Source organism: Oncorhynchus gorbuscha, linkage group LG09 (assembly GCF_021184085.1).
Source record: "Oncorhynchus gorbuscha isolate QuinsamMale2020 ecotype Even-year linkage group LG09, OgorEven_v1.0, whole genome shotgun sequence".
Taxonomy (NCBI): domain Eukaryota; kingdom Metazoa; phylum Chordata; class Actinopteri; order Salmoniformes; family Salmonidae; genus Oncorhynchus; species Oncorhynchus gorbuscha.
The window spans coordinates 20,119,686-20,136,953 of record NC_060181.1 but is presented as its reverse complement, the minus strand read 5'-3'; the positions used below and the strand labels follow the sequence as shown (position 1 = coordinate 20,136,953).

General features: G+C 44.0%; 1 protein-coding gene across 6 annotated transcripts in view; it reads left to right on the top strand.

Annotated features, from left to right (window-relative positions):
* LOC124043258 (engulfment and cell motility protein 1-like) overlaps window positions 1–17,268 on the top strand; it is a 224,797-nt gene that overhangs the window by 143,802 nt on the left and 63,727 nt on the right. For all 6 annotated transcript variants that reach the window (XM_046361639.1, XM_046361640.1, XM_046361641.1 and 3 more), the window contains one exon: window positions 11,987–12,123. In XM_046361639.1, coding sequence (XP_046217595.1) covers window positions 11,987–12,123 — 137 coding nt within the window. The remainder of the gene's footprint in view (window positions 1–11,986; window positions 12,124–17,268) is intronic.

Sequence of the window (17,268 nt, the reverse complement as noted above, 5' to 3'; positions counted from 1 at the left end):
TCAACATCGATAGTGGAGAGGCGAATCCGTGATGCTGGCCTTCAATGCAGAGTTCCTCTATCCAGTGTCTTGTGTTCTTTTGCCCATCTTAATCTTTCCTTTTTATTGGCCAGTCCGAGAGATGGCTTTTTCTTTGCAACTCTGCCTTTCTTGACCACACATGTTAAAATATGTATAAAGTTTCAAATGTAATTGCCATAATCCAATAAATCCAACATAAATCTTACTCACTGGAGTTCTCACATTAAAAACAGCTAGCTGTGCTGATGACAATGGGAACGGAAACACTTCTTTTACCTTAATAGTGCACTACTTTTCACCCTGAGCCCTGCGGTCCCTGGTCAAAGGTAGTGCTATACAGTATGTAGGGAATAGGGTGTGATTTGGGGCGCAGTCCACCTGTCCTGACATGTATGGCCCTACAGTTAGGCGAGGTCTGATGTGAAGAGATTTGTCCAGCATGGAGGGGAACTCACACTCAGCTGACCCATTGGCTGGAAGGAAACCAAGGCTCCCTGACCAAGCCAGTGTCTTGGCATCCTCTTGCCAGTCTGGACAGGACACTGACTGACCCTGATATTGACTGGCCCTGAAAGGTGTTGCTGACGCTGCGTCTCACAAACACACACACTAACGCACGTGTATGCGCGCACACACACACACACACACACACACACACTGATACACATAGACACACAATTCTCTCTCCCCTACACACACACTCTCTGTCGCAGGTGGATGTCCAGGCCTGCTGGCATGGTAATTAGTGAGGATGACATCTTTCCATGTGTTTTCATCATGCTGGTTCTCTCGCTCCAAGGTGACTCTCCTCTCTGTGTTCGTCCTCTTGTTTGTCCTTCCCCTCTCTCCTTCCATCCCTCCCTCCTGCCCCCTCACATTCATCTCACTGAACTCAGACAGATGTCAGGAAGGCTCTCTGCCCACTGGTCACTCACACTCTCTCTCTCCCTTTCTCTCTCTCTCTCTCTCTCTCTCTCTCTCTCTCTGTGTGTCTCTCTCCCTGTCTCTCGGTCTTGGTCTCTCTCTCCGTCTCGCCCTCTCTCTCACACAGACCTCATACATAATTTATATTACAAACAATCTTATCTGCTCTGATGCTCTCTCCCTTTCTCTCTCTATTTCTCTCTTTCTCTCTCTGTCTCTCTCTCTCCCTGTCTGTCTGTCACCTCTCCCTCGATGGTCACATCTGTGTAGTAAGTGTCTGGTCTGTCTGTCTGTAGTTTGAGCTCTAATCAGTTATATGGCCAGAAGAGCGTCAATGTTCTCAAGCCTTCATGTCCCGCCTGTCAATGAAACACAAGTCTCCTAGATTACAGCGAACTTTGACCTCCAGGGCCCAGACTACCCAGTCACAGCTGAGGATAGATAGGAGATGGGGGGTGGCATCTGACTATCCCAGAGCATGTGTAACCCCTGGGGAACAGAATGATGTGGTGAAGTGATTGGTGTCTGACTGCCAAGTGAGTATTTTGCGACCTTAACTTTGCTGTTGAAACGGAGAGAAACGTACTTCCATGAAAGGCTAACTCCACCTCCATGGGGAAGTTGACCGTCCTTTGGTGGTTAGTAAGGTACGCGTTGGGGCCACACACACACACAAACACACAGACACACAGACAGAGGACTGGGATGGGCCAGATGGTGTGTACCCCTACTCAGGCCAATGACTCACCCTGCTAACCCCCTCCATCTGTCTGGGGCCCTCAGGGGGACGTGTCCTGTTCCTGTCCACTCACTGGCCTATGATGTCATGCTGCCTGTGATATAACCACACCATGATGCAATGACTCCTACTGACTCCAAGCTCTTCTCTGTCCTGGCACCCCAATGGTGGAACCAGCTTCCCCCTGAAGCTAGGACAGCAGAGTCCCTGCCCATCTTCAGAAAACATTTGAAACGCTACCTCTTCAAAGATTCAGAGTATCTTAAATAATCCCTCAGCAGTCCCACTCGCTCCACCACCTCACCTTATATCAGGACCCCAATATCCTAACAATTCACCAATGACCTGACAATGTTGGAAAATAACATTTTTGAAAAGTCAGGACTTTTTTCATGTCTTGAATTTGTTCAAATGCTATTTTAAGCTTAAGGGTTAGGTTGATGGTTTTGGTGTTAAGGTTAGGGTTAAAGTGAAGGTTGGGTAAGGGGACAAAAACTGTTACCCACAAGTAGTACAGGGTGCACGGGCACATAGACCATTACCTCATTCATTTTATGAACCTCTAGCTAAAACCAAGGTACTATTTTAATACTTTGTAAAAATAGATGAAGTGGTCCCAGAAAGCTCAAAAATTCCAACAAGAATAAAGAGTAGTCCCCTCACTAAATGTCATACATTCCAATCAACAGTGTATCATAAAACAGTTGGTGCCATGTGCCTTTCTCAATGGAACACCCTAAATATATATTTTTCACGTCCCCTGGGAGTCAGGTCAAGTTGGTTAGGGGTAGGGTTAAGGTGGGTGAGGTTAAGGTGGCTAGGGTTAGGGTGGTTAGGGGTAGGGTTAGGGTAGTTAGGGGTAGGGTTAAGGTGGTTAGGGGTAGGTTTAGGGTGGTTAAGGGTAGGGTTAAGTTGGTTAGGGGTAGGGTGGTTAGGGTTAGGGTGGTTAGGGGTAGGGTTAAGGTGGTTAGGGTTAAGGTGGTTAGGGTTAAGGTGGTTAGGGTTAGGTGGTGGTTAAGGGGTTAGGGTTAAGGTGGTTAGGGTTAAGGTGGTTAGGGTTAAGGTGGTTAGGGTTAAGGTGGTTAGGGTTAAGGTGGTTAGGGTTAAGGTGGTTAGGGTTAAGGTGGTTAGGGTTAAGGTGGTTAGGGTTAAGGTGGTTAGGGTTAAGGTGGTTAGGGTTAAGGTGGTTAGGGTTAAGGTGATCAGGGTTAAGGTGGTTAGGGATAGGGTTAAGGTGGTTAGGGTTAAGGTGGTTAGGGTTAAGGTGGTTAGGGTTAAGGTGGTTAGGGTTAAGGTGGTTAGGGTTAAGGTGGTTAGGGTTAAGGTGGTTAGGGTTAAGGTGGTTAGGGTTAAGGTGGTTAGGGTTAAGGTGGTTAGGGTTAAGGTGGTTAGGGATAGGGTTTATGGTGATTAGGGGTAGGTTTAAGGTGATTAGGGGTAGGTTTAAGGTGATTAGGGGTAGGATTACGGTGATTAGGGGTAGGGTTACGGTGATTAGGGGTAGGGTTAAGGTGATTAGGGGTAGGGTTAAGGTGATTAGGGGTAGGGTTAAGGTGATTAGGGGTAGGGTTAAGGTTATTAGGGGTAGGATTAAGGTGATTAGGGGTAGGGTGGTTAGGGGTAGGGTTAAGGTGGTTAGGCGTAGGGTTAAGGTGGTTAGAATAGGGGGGTTAGGGGTAGGGTTAGGGTGGTATATTGGTGCAGTGTGGGCAGGGGTGAGTGGTGGTGGTTAGGCATTCCTGGTGTTCAATATCTCCTTGTGTAGCTGTCCCTTGTTCTCTGGGGCACAGTGGGCATTAATTTAGTATAGGCAGCTCCCTCTTCAATGGTTTCTCTCCAGTTGTGTCTGTTTACTCCAGTGTCCCCCCCCAGTTGTCTGTTTAGTGCAGTCTCCCCCAGTTGTCTATTTAGTGCAGTCTCCCCCCAGTTGTCTGTTTAGTGCAGTGTCCCCCCCAGTTGTCTGTTTAGTGCAGTGCCCTCCTAATTGTCTGTTTAGTGCAGTGTCCACCCAGTTGTCTGTTTAGTGCAGTGTTCCCCCAGTTTTCTGTTTAGGTGCCATATAGGATCTGTATCAGGGGCTCCCTGACCTTCCTTTAATTTTTAGTTCCCATTCACAACTGCGATCTGGCCAAGATAAAGCAAAGCAGTGCAACACAAACAACAACACAAAGTTACACATGGAATAAACACTGGAGGGAGGTAAGGCAATAAATAGCCCATAGTTGTGAAATAATTACAATTTAGCAGTTAAACACTGGAGTGATAGATGTGCAGAAGATTAATGTGCAAGTAGAGATACTGGGGTGCAAAGGAGCTATAAAAATGACAATATGGGGATGAGGTAGTTGGGTGGGCTATTTACAGATGGGCTATGTACAGGTGCAATGACCTGTAAGCTGCTCTGACAGCTGATGCTTAAAGTTAGTGAGGGAGATATGAGTCTCCAGCTTCAGTGATTTTTGCAATTCGTTCCAGTCAATGGCAGCAGGAAACTGGAAGGAAAGGCGGCTAAAAGAGGAATTTGGTTTGTGGGTGACCAGTGAAATAGACTTGCTGGAGCGCGTGCTACGGGTGGATGCTGCTATGGTGACCAGTGAGCTGAGATAAGGCAGGGCTTTACCTAGCATAGACTTATAGATGACCTGGAGCCAGTGGGTTTTGCGATGAATATGAAGTGAGGGCCAGCCAACAAGAGCATACAGGTCGCAGTGGTGGGTAGTATATGAGGCTTTGGTGACAAAACAGATGGCACTATGATAGACTGCATCCAATTTGCTGAGTAGAGTGTTGGGGGCTATTTTGTGACATCGCCAAAGTCAAGGATCGATAAGATAAGTCAGTTTTACGAGGGTATGTTTGGCAGCATGAGTGAAGGAGGCTTTGTTTCAAAATAGGAAGCCGATTCTAGATTTAATTTTGGATTGGAGATGCTTAATGTGAGTCTGGAGGGAGAGTTTACAGTCTAACCAGACACCTAGGTATTTGTAGTTGTCCACATATTCTAAATCAGAACAGTCCTTTAACTGGGAGTACATGATCTGTTTCAGGAGGTGTCAGTTGGTGTATTATAGTAGTTGGGATGCTGCTTATGTTGGCCTCCTCCAGCTTGCTGGTGTTGGTGCACCTGTCATCCCAACTGATCCAAAGTGTTTTTCATAAGGATCTTTGGTGGTGTAAGGATTTTTGGCGGTGTAAGGATCTTTGGCAGTGTAAGGATCTTTGGCGGTGTAAGGGTCTTTGACGGTGTAAGGGTCTTTGGCGGTGTAAGGATCTTTGGCGGTGTAAGGATCTTTGGCGGTGTAAGGATCTTTGGCGGTGTAAGGATCTTTGGCGGTGTAAGGATCTTTGGCGGTGTAAGGATCTTTGTAAGGATCTTTGGCGGTGTAAGGGTCTTTGGCGGTGTAAGGTTCTTTGGCGGTGGTCGGTGTAAGGCTCTTTGGCGGTGTAAGGCTCTTTGGCGGTGGGTCTTTGGCGGTGTGTCTTTGGCGGTGTAAGGCTCTTTGGCGGTGGGTCTTTGGCGGTGTAAGGTCTTTAAGGTTCTTTGGCGGTGTAAGGTTCTTTGGCGGTGTAAGGATCTTTGGCGGTATAAGGATCTTTGGCGGTGTAAGGATCTTTGGCGGTGTAAGGATCTTTGGCGGTGTAAGGATCTTTGGCGGTGTAAGGATCTTTGGCGGTGTAAGGATCTTTGGCGGTGTAAGGGTCTTTGGCGGTGTAAGGATCTTTTGCGGTGTAAGGATCTTTTGCAGTGTAAGGATCTTTTTGCAGTGTAAGGATCTTTTTGCAGTGTAAGGATCTTTTTGCAGTGTAAGGATCTTTGGCAGTGTAAGGGTCTTTGGTGGTGTAAGGATTTTTGGTGGTCCATGTTTCAGCTCCGTATAGAAGCACACACACATGTCCAGACCGTATTAATGCTCAGCAGGGGTCACATGAGCCAATTGCTCTCTCAGATCATGCCCGTGACTCACATTGTTGTCCCCCTGAGGGGTCCTAGACAGATGGAAGGGGTTGTGTCCTGTTCCTGTCCACTCACTGGCCTATGATGTTGAGTTGTGATATAACCATGCCAGGATGCAATGATCTCAGATTAAGGTCATGTTCAGCCTAATGAATTTGGGCCAAAGAATACAGGAGAGTGTTTGGGCTTTAATACAAGTATTTCAATCCCTGTACATCCTCTGTCTGTGTGCCAAGGAGTCTACCGATGTCCCAGGATATTTGGGTCTGTGGGATTTAAACTTTATATTTACAAATCACGGTTTTCCATTCTGTCTGTATATGCAAAGGTTATTATCAGTTCACATTTGTAGCTCACCATAGATGTTTAGATGCTGCTAGTCATGCGTAGAACGGCCCAGATTTAATTCTCTCTCACTTCAATGATTTGTTCAGCATGGGAGCATTATTTGTCAGATTCAAAATGCAGAGTTTTTGAATTTGTACAAGTAAATCAGTAACCATTCGGGAGAAGTTAACCTTGGAGTAACAGTATGAATAATACAACGTGAAAGAAAAAACGCTTCTCTGCATGGAGACGAAGTTCAGGTTGTTCAGATGCTATGATCACGCTATGACCATGCTATGACCACGTTATGAACATGTTATGACCATTCCAGCATATGTCACCTCAGGTATGGCCATGCGCTATTGAAGGCAGGCTGTATCATTACTGAATGTTCAGATAGAAAAGCATTGTGTAGAACACATGATTTTCTGTCAGATGGAATAGGGAATGAATCGTGTCGGCTCTATTCATTCTATTTCTATCTGCAACATTTAGAATCTGTTTTTTGTTTTCAGGACGGCAGCTCTGTAGCCAGTCTTGCCCAGTGTAGTGAGACCCACCCGTTCCTGTCTCACTGAAAGTCTAAAGCGAGTCTGACATTTAATTCCCCGTCACCTCCACACCTCCTTCCCCCAATCACCCTGCTCAGCCCATCAGTAAAACCCCCCAGAGCAGCAGTCATCCCTCACCTTCTCACCCCCCTCCCACTCTGTCCAACGGGGGAAACAGCTGCATTGAGTCAGCTTTTTTTTCCATCCTCCATCACCTGATTGAATCCCTTTTATGCAGGCTGTGACCTCCTGTCTAGTAAGCAGACGTTTTGCATGTGTTGCATGTTTTGGCTTTACTCTTCACCTACCTGACTGACTTTCCGGTAATGGCACCATTCCTTCTCCGGGAATCGGGACAATCCACATTCACATCACTCCAAATCAGGGCCCCGACCAGCCCCACAGCCCCTTCCACATCACTCCAAATCAGGGCCCCGACCAGCCCCACAGCCCCTTCCACATCACTCCAAATCAGGGCCCCACCTGGTCCGACCAGCCCCTTCCACATCACTCCAAATCAAGGCCCACCCGGTCTGACCAGCCCCAGAGCCCCTGTGGGCATCATTCATATTGTCCCGAAGTTTCCAATTCCACCGTTGTCGATGCAATTCCGTCGCCCCTGTTGGAGGCAGGGCGCCCTGCTGTGATGCTTAGAGACTCTGTAAATGGCTGCTCCACTCAGAGACCTTTACCTTAAGGCAGCTCCTCAATCAGCTCTCAAAGTCAGGGAAAGAGGAGTGTGTACTGTCGTTCATAAAGACCTTTTACCAATCATTACACCCTGGGTTATTGCTGTGGGGACCCGTTCATGAAGTTCTGGTCTCCATGGTGATTTCAAAGCTTCGAAAGCATTAAATGCTAATAAACAGAAGCGTCAGACAGCTAAAATAGTCCTATAGGAGTCCTCGCCACCATCAGTGGGTAATGAAATAGCTTGAAGCCATTTTTTCCCCTTCGGTTAATAAGGTGTAACTGTGGCAAAATTGCTGATGTATTTAGATGCACTGAGCTTAGAAACCAGATTTCACTCTCAGTGGGAAGTTTATGATGAATTCGGTAACCCAATAAATGCACAGTGATTTCTCCATCCCAGTGTCTGTAAAACAGTTTAATGGAGTTCCCTCAGGAAACGGTTAGATTAGCTGTCTGGCCACACCATTCACAAAGCACTTGGCGGAGGACAGGTGGAGAAAAGAGGTGGGAAAGGGTTAGGAAAATGAGGGAAAAATTCCCTTTAATCTCCACGTGAAGCTCCTCCTCCATCAGACTCCGGCAGTATTCAGACACTTCATTTGCATCTCAAATGTCACCCTATTCCCCATGGTGCACTACTTTTGACCAGGGCCCATTGTCAAAAGTAGTGCGCTGTATAGGGAGAAGGGTGTCATTTGGGATGTAGACATCATCCTGTCACACAGTAGAAGACAGCTATGTGTTTGTGTTCTAGGTGTGTCTGGTGGAAGTGTTAACAAATGGAAAAAGCCGATGGTATGGCTAATTTGAAAATGTTCCATTGTGAACTGTGATGGACGTGGGTGTCTGTTGGCAGGCAGGCTAGGGAACCCAGTCCCTCAAGAATAACCAGGGGTATTTATTGCTGAAGAGAAAGCTGCCATCTGATCTGGCACATGCAACCAGACAAGGGACTGGAGATAAATGTGAAATGTAACTGAATGAACCAAACCCTCCTGTCCCATTTAAAGAACATGGTCCTTCCGTCCTCTCTGTGTGTGTGGGAGACTATGGAGAACAGAGGGTCCAGTGCTATTGGCTTAGAAGTGCACAGTTGAGTTCCTCTGCCTTGAGGCTCTTATTGTCACAGAAGGAGAAGTGGTGTCATGAACAGTGACTACACACACACACACACACACACACACACACACACACACACACACACACACACACACACACACACACACACACACACACACACACACACACACACACACACACACACACACACACACACACACACTACCCATGGCTTTACATGCCCAAACTGTGTAGGAATGAGTCAGTCACTCATTTTGCTATTGAGTGAGTTTCCTTATGAAACCCAGACATTAAAAAAAAACATTATTTTGGGAATTTTCACAATGTAATCTATAGAATGGTCCTAGAGGAAGGAAGGATTGTTGACATATATTTGACAGGTATCTAAAAGCATAATTGAGAAATAATTGATCAAAGTTGGCATATTTCTGACATTTTACCAAGGCCTCCTTTTAGACTACATAATGTTTCATCTGTAGATGCTACAAAGCAACAACAAAACAATCGTATGAAACGTTACTGCTTGATCTCTAATATGACTTGTGTTTTTATCAGGGGAAAAGTTCATATATTTATGAATATTGAAATATATAAACATGAACATTGAAAAAATATATATATATATTTGTCATTTATATATATATATACAGTGCCTTGCGAAAGTATTCTCCCCCTTGAACTTTGCGACCTTTTGCCACATTTCAGTCTTCAAACATAAAGATATAAAACTGTATTTTTTTGTGAAGAATCAACAACAAGTGGGACACAATCATGAAGTGGAACGACATTTATTGGATATTTCAAACTTTTTTAACAAATCAAAAACTGAAAAATTGTGCGTGCAAAATTATTCAGCCCCCCTTAAGTTAGTTAATATTTGAACATAATATAGTCTACGTGCTAATGAAAATTCCAGATTGGCATCACTTTTAGAATGGATTCAAAATGGTCACCCTCTGCTTAGGGCTCGGCGATATTGCCTAAAAATCTGTTGTACAATTGAAGGTCAAACACACATTACCTTTTTAAACAGTCAGTAATAATCTAATGAATTCAGGGCTTGTGAAATTAAACATAGGATGTTATACCTACAAGCCTTCCAAAACCACTAATAATTATGTTATTTTGTCAAAATAGTTTAACCTGCTTTTTTTTTTTTACACAAACCCATGTGCACATGCCCACGTTCTAGTGAGTAGCCAGCTAATCTTATAGGAATCTTTCTATTTCAAGTTTTGCCAACTTGGATCTATTTGTTAGCTAACAAGGCAGAACAGTTCTTTCTGTCTATCTCCAACTGTTTGAACAGCATACAAGCCTGTCTACTTAATTCAGATGTTTAAATCAAGTGGCCCTACCTTATTTCTCAGAGTGAAAACTAGTTGCCAATTCCTTATATAATTGTGTTTTATACTTATTGCACATTTATAAAACACAGACTAGACGGCTAGTATAACCGCCTTTGGCGAAAATGCTTCTAGCAGTACATGGTACCGCAATGCCACTCGTGACAGACTGAGCCTTTTAGTAGTGTCTGCTCTACATGCAATTTGAGCAGTTGAAACATAAAAAGAGTGTCGTTAGAAAGGTTATGTTAATATTTGTAATCGGTTAACTTCTCTATTACAGTAAAATAATGTTTCGGTGTCCATATGACCGATTCTGTTGGACCAAGTCTCAAATACAAATAGCGAGTTGAAACCGCTTGTCAGAGAGGAAGACGTGATCTCTCATCTTTGTTGTTGTGAGTGGCAGGGGGGGGGCTTGGTGTGTGTGTTTAAACAGAGAGGAAGAGGCGAAGCGATAGGTGTCAGTCTCGCGAAAATCTGCTCAAAACAAGCCCATTGCATTTTGCCCAGCCCTACCTCTGCTGGTGATTTGCAGGATGTGCAATGATACAAGTAAAAGGTGGGCTGTGATTGGTTACATTGCCTACCATACCAATTTCTCCATATAACATGGGCCATAACTTTAAAACTAGCAGGGATCCCACTCTGGGATATATTTTATTTTATTTAACGTTTTTTTAACTAGGCAAGTCAGTTAAGAACAAATTCTTATCTACAATGACGGGCTAGGAACAGTTGATTAACTGCCTATTTCAGGGGCAGAACGACAGATGTATACCTTGTCAGCTCGGGGATTCGATCTAGCAACCTTTCAGTTACTGGCCCAATGCTCTAACCACTAGGCTACCTTCCGTCCTAGATTTTTACAAAATATTCAAACATTTGCCAAAACCAAGATTTTAAATGCTCAATATTCATAAATTAACATACTACAATGTTTTATTGAAATCAAAATACCTGGGAAAGCTTCATATGACACCAATGTTTGCTTTGTTGCACCTACAGATGAAACATTATGGAGTTTTAAAGAAGGGTAATGCCTAGAACACACCTACAGCATCATTGAGCAAAATGGTACGCAGCATCATCTGGATATGTGTGCAACAAAAGTTCAACATTCATTCTGCTACCATTTCTGTCAAGCCGTCTACACATACAATCTGATTAATACGTTCGTCAAATCCAACGTATGCACCACACAGAACGCACTGCAACTGCCTCTGGAACGCAATGCTGCAAGGCAAACTCCGCATTGCGTACATGAATGTACTTCTGGTGTACCAAAACGCATTTTAAAGTTGTTGTTGTTGGTCACGCTGTTGGTGTGAGGCCAAAATGTCATAAATATGCCAACTTTGATCAATTACTTCTCAATTATGCTTTTAGATTTATGTCAAATATGTGTCAACAATCCTTCCTCCAAAGTGCCATTATATAGATGACATTGTGAAAATCCCCAGATCCGGGTTTCTTTTTGCGTGAGTTTCGTGAGGAGTCACTCTATTGAAGTATGGCTGAAACGTGAACCACCTATATGTATCACCACCCCTTATGAGCTGTCATTCTATATTCAACAGGATGGAAGTGTCTTAGTTTATCAGAGAGGCAACATGTTTCTTGTATAGCTATGGTATATCTGGACCCATGGGGAAACTCTTTACTGATGGATCTTATACCACTGACTCGATAGCTGACTAAATGAAGTGTGTCCCCACTGGGCCCTGGTCAAAAGTAGTGCACTTTATAGGGAATAAGGGTACCATTTGGGGGCGTAACCTTAGAGGGGTAGAGGTAAACTACAGTTCAAATTCACGTTTCCATTACTCACATGGCAGTCTTAGACACTGGAATGTATGGATACAACGTCAGTCAAATTAAAAACAAGTGAAAATAGAGTCTAAAATACAAGTATGCAGTATGTGTTTGCCAATTGCCTCAATGCCAGGCGAAGGGTTATTTAGTCTTGGTTTGATAACCATAAGAGGACCGGAGGGAGTTATGTCTTCTTTGTTCTCATAATCTTATGTATGTATAGATTTTCATGCAAGAGATCTTCATAATAATTGATGGTTCGGTCTCAGCTCTTTAAACCTTGTAAGCCCTGATACTGCATTAAGGCCTAAAAATGCAACTCTGAACTTGAGCATTTGTTAGTCGAACTGTAATTGTTGCAAAATCTTTAGAAATTGGCAGAGTGCTTTTCCCACTTAAGCATCCAAACATCCACTGTCCAAAATCTCTGGTAGGGGAAAACCTCCAATTTCCAAAATCTCTGAGGGAGAACAGTCAATGTGTCTCTCAAACACAAGGCTTACGTCCTTTCTCCTCTGTTCCTCTGTCTTTACAGCCAGTGAAAACTGCCATGACTTCCACCCCATGTTCTTCACCCACGACCGCTCCTTTGAGGAGTTCTTCTGCATCTGCATCCAGCTGCTCAACAAGACCTGGAAGGAGATGAGGGCCACCAGCGAAGACTTCAACAAGGTGAGGGTGGACTTTGCGGTAGGGGGAAGTTGCCCCTAGACGCTGATCTTGGATCAGTTAGCATTTCTCCCCGCTAATGTTTAAGGTTAGGATGGGGGAGAGGAAGCTGATCCTAGATCTGTACCTACAGTAGGTGAAACTTCACCCCAGAGAGTTAACTTTCAGCCTATATCAATTTGATTTTCCAAAGGGTAATGTTTATTCCTTAAAGGAGGGCTAGCTACTGTAGGATTTCAGCTCTAATATAATTAATAACACATGGTCGTCTGTGGCTCGGTTGATAGAGCACGACGGCTTGCGTTGCTAAGATTGTGAGGGGCAGCTCTTGGGGAATTGTGGGGGAGATCTTGGAGTGCTGGTGGGAGATCTGTTGACGTGCCCTTGAGCAGGGCGTTGACCCCGGTTGCTTCTGTGTGTCTCTCTGAGGACGTGCCCTTGAGCAGGGCGTTGACCCTGGTTGCTTCTGTGTGTCTCTCTGAGGACGTGCCCTTGAGCAGGGCGTTGACCCTGGTTGCTTCTGTGTGTCTCTCTGAGGACGTGCCCTTGAGCAGGGCGTTGACCCTGGTTGCTTCTGTGTGTCTCTCTGAGGACGTGCCCTTGAGCAGGGCGTTGACCCTGGTTGCTTCTGTGTGTCGCTCTGAGGACGTGCCCTTGAGCAGGGCGTTGACCCTGGTTGCTTCTGTGTGTCGTTCTGAGGACGTGCCCTTGAGCAGGGCGTTGACCCCGGTTGCTTCTGTATGTCGCTCTGGATGGGAGGCTGTTAGATGACTAATGTGATGTGATGTAAATGTTGAGCAGCTTCACTGCATGTATATTGTATGTTTTTTAAATATTCAGTAAATCATTATAATATGTTTTAAAGATTGTGAGTTTGATTCCTGCTGGAACCACCCACACGAACATGTACAGTTCAAGTCGAAAGTACACTTAGGTTGCTGTCATTAACTTGTTTTTCAACCACTCCACAAATTTCTTGTTAACAAAATATAGTTTTGGCAAGTTGGTTAGGACATCTACTTTGTGCATGACACAAGTCATTTTTCCAACAATTGTTTACAGACAGATTATTTCACTTATAATTCACTCTGTCACAATTCCAGTGGGTCAGAAGTTTACATACACTACGTTGACTGTGCATTAAACAGCTTGGTACATTCCAGAAAATTATGTCATGTCTTTAGAAGCTTCTGATAGGCTACTGGACATAATTTGAGTCAATTGGAGGGGTATCTGTGGATGTATTTCAAGGCCCACCTTCAAACTCAGTTCCTCTTTGCTTGACATCATGGGAAAATCACAAGAAATCAGCCGATGGGTACAAAAGCATCTATATTCACAGTAAAATCAGTACTATATCGACATAACCTGGAAGGCCGCACAGCAAGGAAGAAGCCACTGCTTCAAAACCGCCACAAAAAAGCCAGACTACGGTTTGCAACTGTACATGGAGACAAAGATCATACTTTTGTACTTTTTGGAGAAATGTCCTCTAGTCTGATAATGAAATAGAACTGTTTGGCCATAATGACCATCGTTATGTTTGGAGGAAAAAGGGGGAGACTTGCAAGCCGGAGAACACCATCTCAACCGTGAAGCAGGGGGGTGGCAGCATCATGTTGTGGGGGTGCTTTGCTGCAGGAGGGACTGGTGCACTTCACAAAATAGATGGCATCACAAAGATGGAAAATGGGTCTTCCAAATGGACAATGACCCCAAGCATACTTCCAACGTTGTAGCAAAATGGCTTAAGTACAACAAAGTCAAGGTATTGGAGTGGCCATCACAAAGCCCTGACCTCAATCCTATAGAAGATTTGTGGGCAGAACTGAAAAAGTGTATGCGAGCAAGGAGGCCTACGAACCTGACTCAGTTACTCCTGCTCTGTCAGGAGGAATGGGACAAAATTCACCCAACTTTTTGTGGGAAGCTTGTGGAAGGCTACCTGAAACGTTTGACCCAAGTTAAACAATTTAAAGGAAATGCTACCACATACTAATTGAGTATATGGAAACTTCTGACCCACTGGGTATGTGATAAAAGAAATAAAAGCTGAAATAAGTCATTCTCTGTACTATTATTCTGACACTTCACATTCTTAAAATAAAGTGTTGATCCTAACTGACCTAAAACGGTGAATTTTTATTTGGATTAAATGTCAGGAATTGTGAAAAACTGAGTTTAAATGTATTTGGTGAAGGTGTATGTAAACTTCCGACTTCAACTGTATTCACACATGACTGTAAGTTGCTTTGGATAAAAGCGTCTACTAAATTATTATTGTTATTATATTAGCTCTGTAATTCTACTAATCAGCTGCGCCTTAGGACCTTGATTGGTTGATCTGGTGTGGAAGAGCAGACCAATAGAAGTGCCTTACACTATAAGGTGATTTTTTTCAGCTCTTCTGGCTGTGCCGTTGAGGTACTAGAGGAAACACGCTTGTAGTTTTGTTTGTAACACAACCCTGTATCCCCGCCATCACATAATTACGGTTGTTTTTTAAGTAATCTGGGTCAGGTGGGCATCATTTGAAAGCTGGTTCTATTAGCAACATGACTAGCTAAGTTATAAAATACGATATTACATTGTTATGCTTTCACAATGCAATTCAGGGAAACCGATTTGTATTTTTGGTGCGCATAGATATGAGTGCATTCAGGTGTGTGTGCTGCAGTACATTTCCTTCACAATAGACAAACATAGGGTCATTCTGTTCAGAACAACCCAGTGTAAAACGCCATGTCATCTTGTAACTGTACATCAAACATAGTGATCATAAACATTGACACTGTATCTGACATGAGTTTTATGATGTGGAAATGTGAAGTGCACATTTGGACTCACAGGTGTTTGACTTTCTAGTATGACATCAAAGCAGTATTCATTATAATCCTCAACATTTCTTTTTTTTAAATAAGTCCTCATAATTTGTCAGTCAAAACCCATACAGAGCTGTGAAGCACAGAGCCAGAGCTCTGACGTCATGTATAGCATGTTACTTACTGTACAGCCACTGCGTTCCAACTGAGGTTTATCAGTGCCCAACTGCCATTTTCAACCCGTATACATGTATGAGTGTAAAGGGCTATAGCTAAATGACTAAAATGTAATTATAAACTGGGTGGTTCGAGCCCTGAATGCTGATTGGCTGACAGCTGTGGTATATCAGACCGACAAAACATTTATTTTTACTGCTCTAATTACGTTTGTATCCAGTTTATAATAGCAATAAGGCACCTCTGGGTTTCGTGGAATATGGCCAATATACCACGGCAAAGGGCTGTATCCAGGCACTCTGTGGTGCGTTGTGCATAAGAACAGTCCTTAGGTGACCATATACCACACCCCCTCGGGCCTTACTGCTTAATTATAATGTACAGGAATAAGAAAGCATGTGATTCTGATGTCACTATTTCATGTGGAGTGGTGGGTTCTAGACTGGACATATCTCAGTATCGGGCAGTAATGCAATTGAAATTATGATAATCACACATCATAAGGCTTGGCTTGCGTACTGCATGAAATATTTTATAATGAAGGCGCTGCTGTAGTGCCTATATAAAGCCAAGCTCAATTTTCAAAAATGAATTAAGATGCATAGTCAAACATGCATCCCAAATAGCACCCTATTCCCTACATAGTGCACTACCTTTTACCAAAGCCCATCAAAAGTAGTGCACTACAAAGGGAATAGGGTGCCATTTGGGAAGCATTCATGGAAATGCATTTCTCAATGTCAAATCAAATTTTATTTGTCACATGCGCTGAATACCGTGAAATGCTTACTTACAAGCCCTTAACCAACAATGCAGTTGAAGTTATTAAGAAAATATTTGCTAAATAAAAAGTAACACAATAAGATTACATAACAATAACGAGGCTATATACAGGGGGTACCGGTACCGAGTCAATGTGGGGGTACAGGTTAGTCGAGGTCATTTGTACATGTAGGTAGGGGTGACTATGCATAGATAATAAACAGCGAGTAGCAGCAGATAGTGCAAATAGTCTGGGTGACCATTTGATTAATTGTTCAGGCTTATGGCTCAGGGGTAGAAGCTGTTAAGGAGCCTTTTGGACCTAGACCTGGCGAAACGGTACCGCTAGCGGTATGGTAGCAGAGAGACCGGTCTATGACTTGGGTGACAGGAGTCTTTGACAATTTTTGGGATGGGCCCTCACACAATACCCTCTATAGCGCCTTACGGTCAGATGCCGATCAGTTGCCATACCAGGCGGTGATGCAACCAGTGGTGCAGCTGTAGAACCTTTCGAGGATCTGGGGACCCATGCCAAATATTTTCAGTCTCCTGGGGGGGAAAAAGCAATGTCGTGCCCTCTTCACGACTGTCTTGGTGTGTTTGGACCATGATAGTTTGTTGATGTGGACACCAAGGAACTTGAAAATCTCGACCCACTCCACTACAGCCCTGTCGATGCTAATGGGGACCTGTTCGGCCCTCCTTTTCCTGTAGTCCACGATCAGCTTCTTTGTCTTGCTCATATTGAGGGAGAGGTTGTTGTCCTGGCACCACACTGCCTACAACTGTTGTGTTGTCAACAAACTTAATGATAGTGTTGGAGTATTGCTTGCCACGCAGTCGTGGGTGAACAGGGAGTACAGGAGGGGACTAAGCACACACCTCTGAGGGGCCCCAGTGTTGAGGAATCTGTGTCGCAGATGTGTTGTCTCCCCAGATTAGTTTTCCTCGAGGCGTGCCTTATTTTAGGAGTAATTTTGAGTGGTTGGAGTGAGCTCATCGCCCAGGCTTTCAAGTTAAATTATTCATCGTTGTTGTCTGACATGAAATACACATTGGATTCCTCCATCGGTTGATCTCACTGCTCATTTAACTCCTGGCTTCAGTAACAGGCAGATGGTGCTGTTTTATTCAGATAAAAACATTTATTTTCAACACATACTTCTGAAAAAGTCTGATTCAGTCACTGTGTTCGAAGAAGTCTGATTCAGTCACTGTGTGTGAAGAAGTCTGATTCAGTCACTGTGTGTGAAGAAGTCTGATTCAGTCACTGTGTGTGAAGAAGTCTGATTCAGTCACTGTGTGTGAAGAAGTCTGATTCAGTCACTGTGTGTGTCTGAAGAAGTCTGATTCAGTCACTGTGTGTGTCTGAAGAAGTCTGATT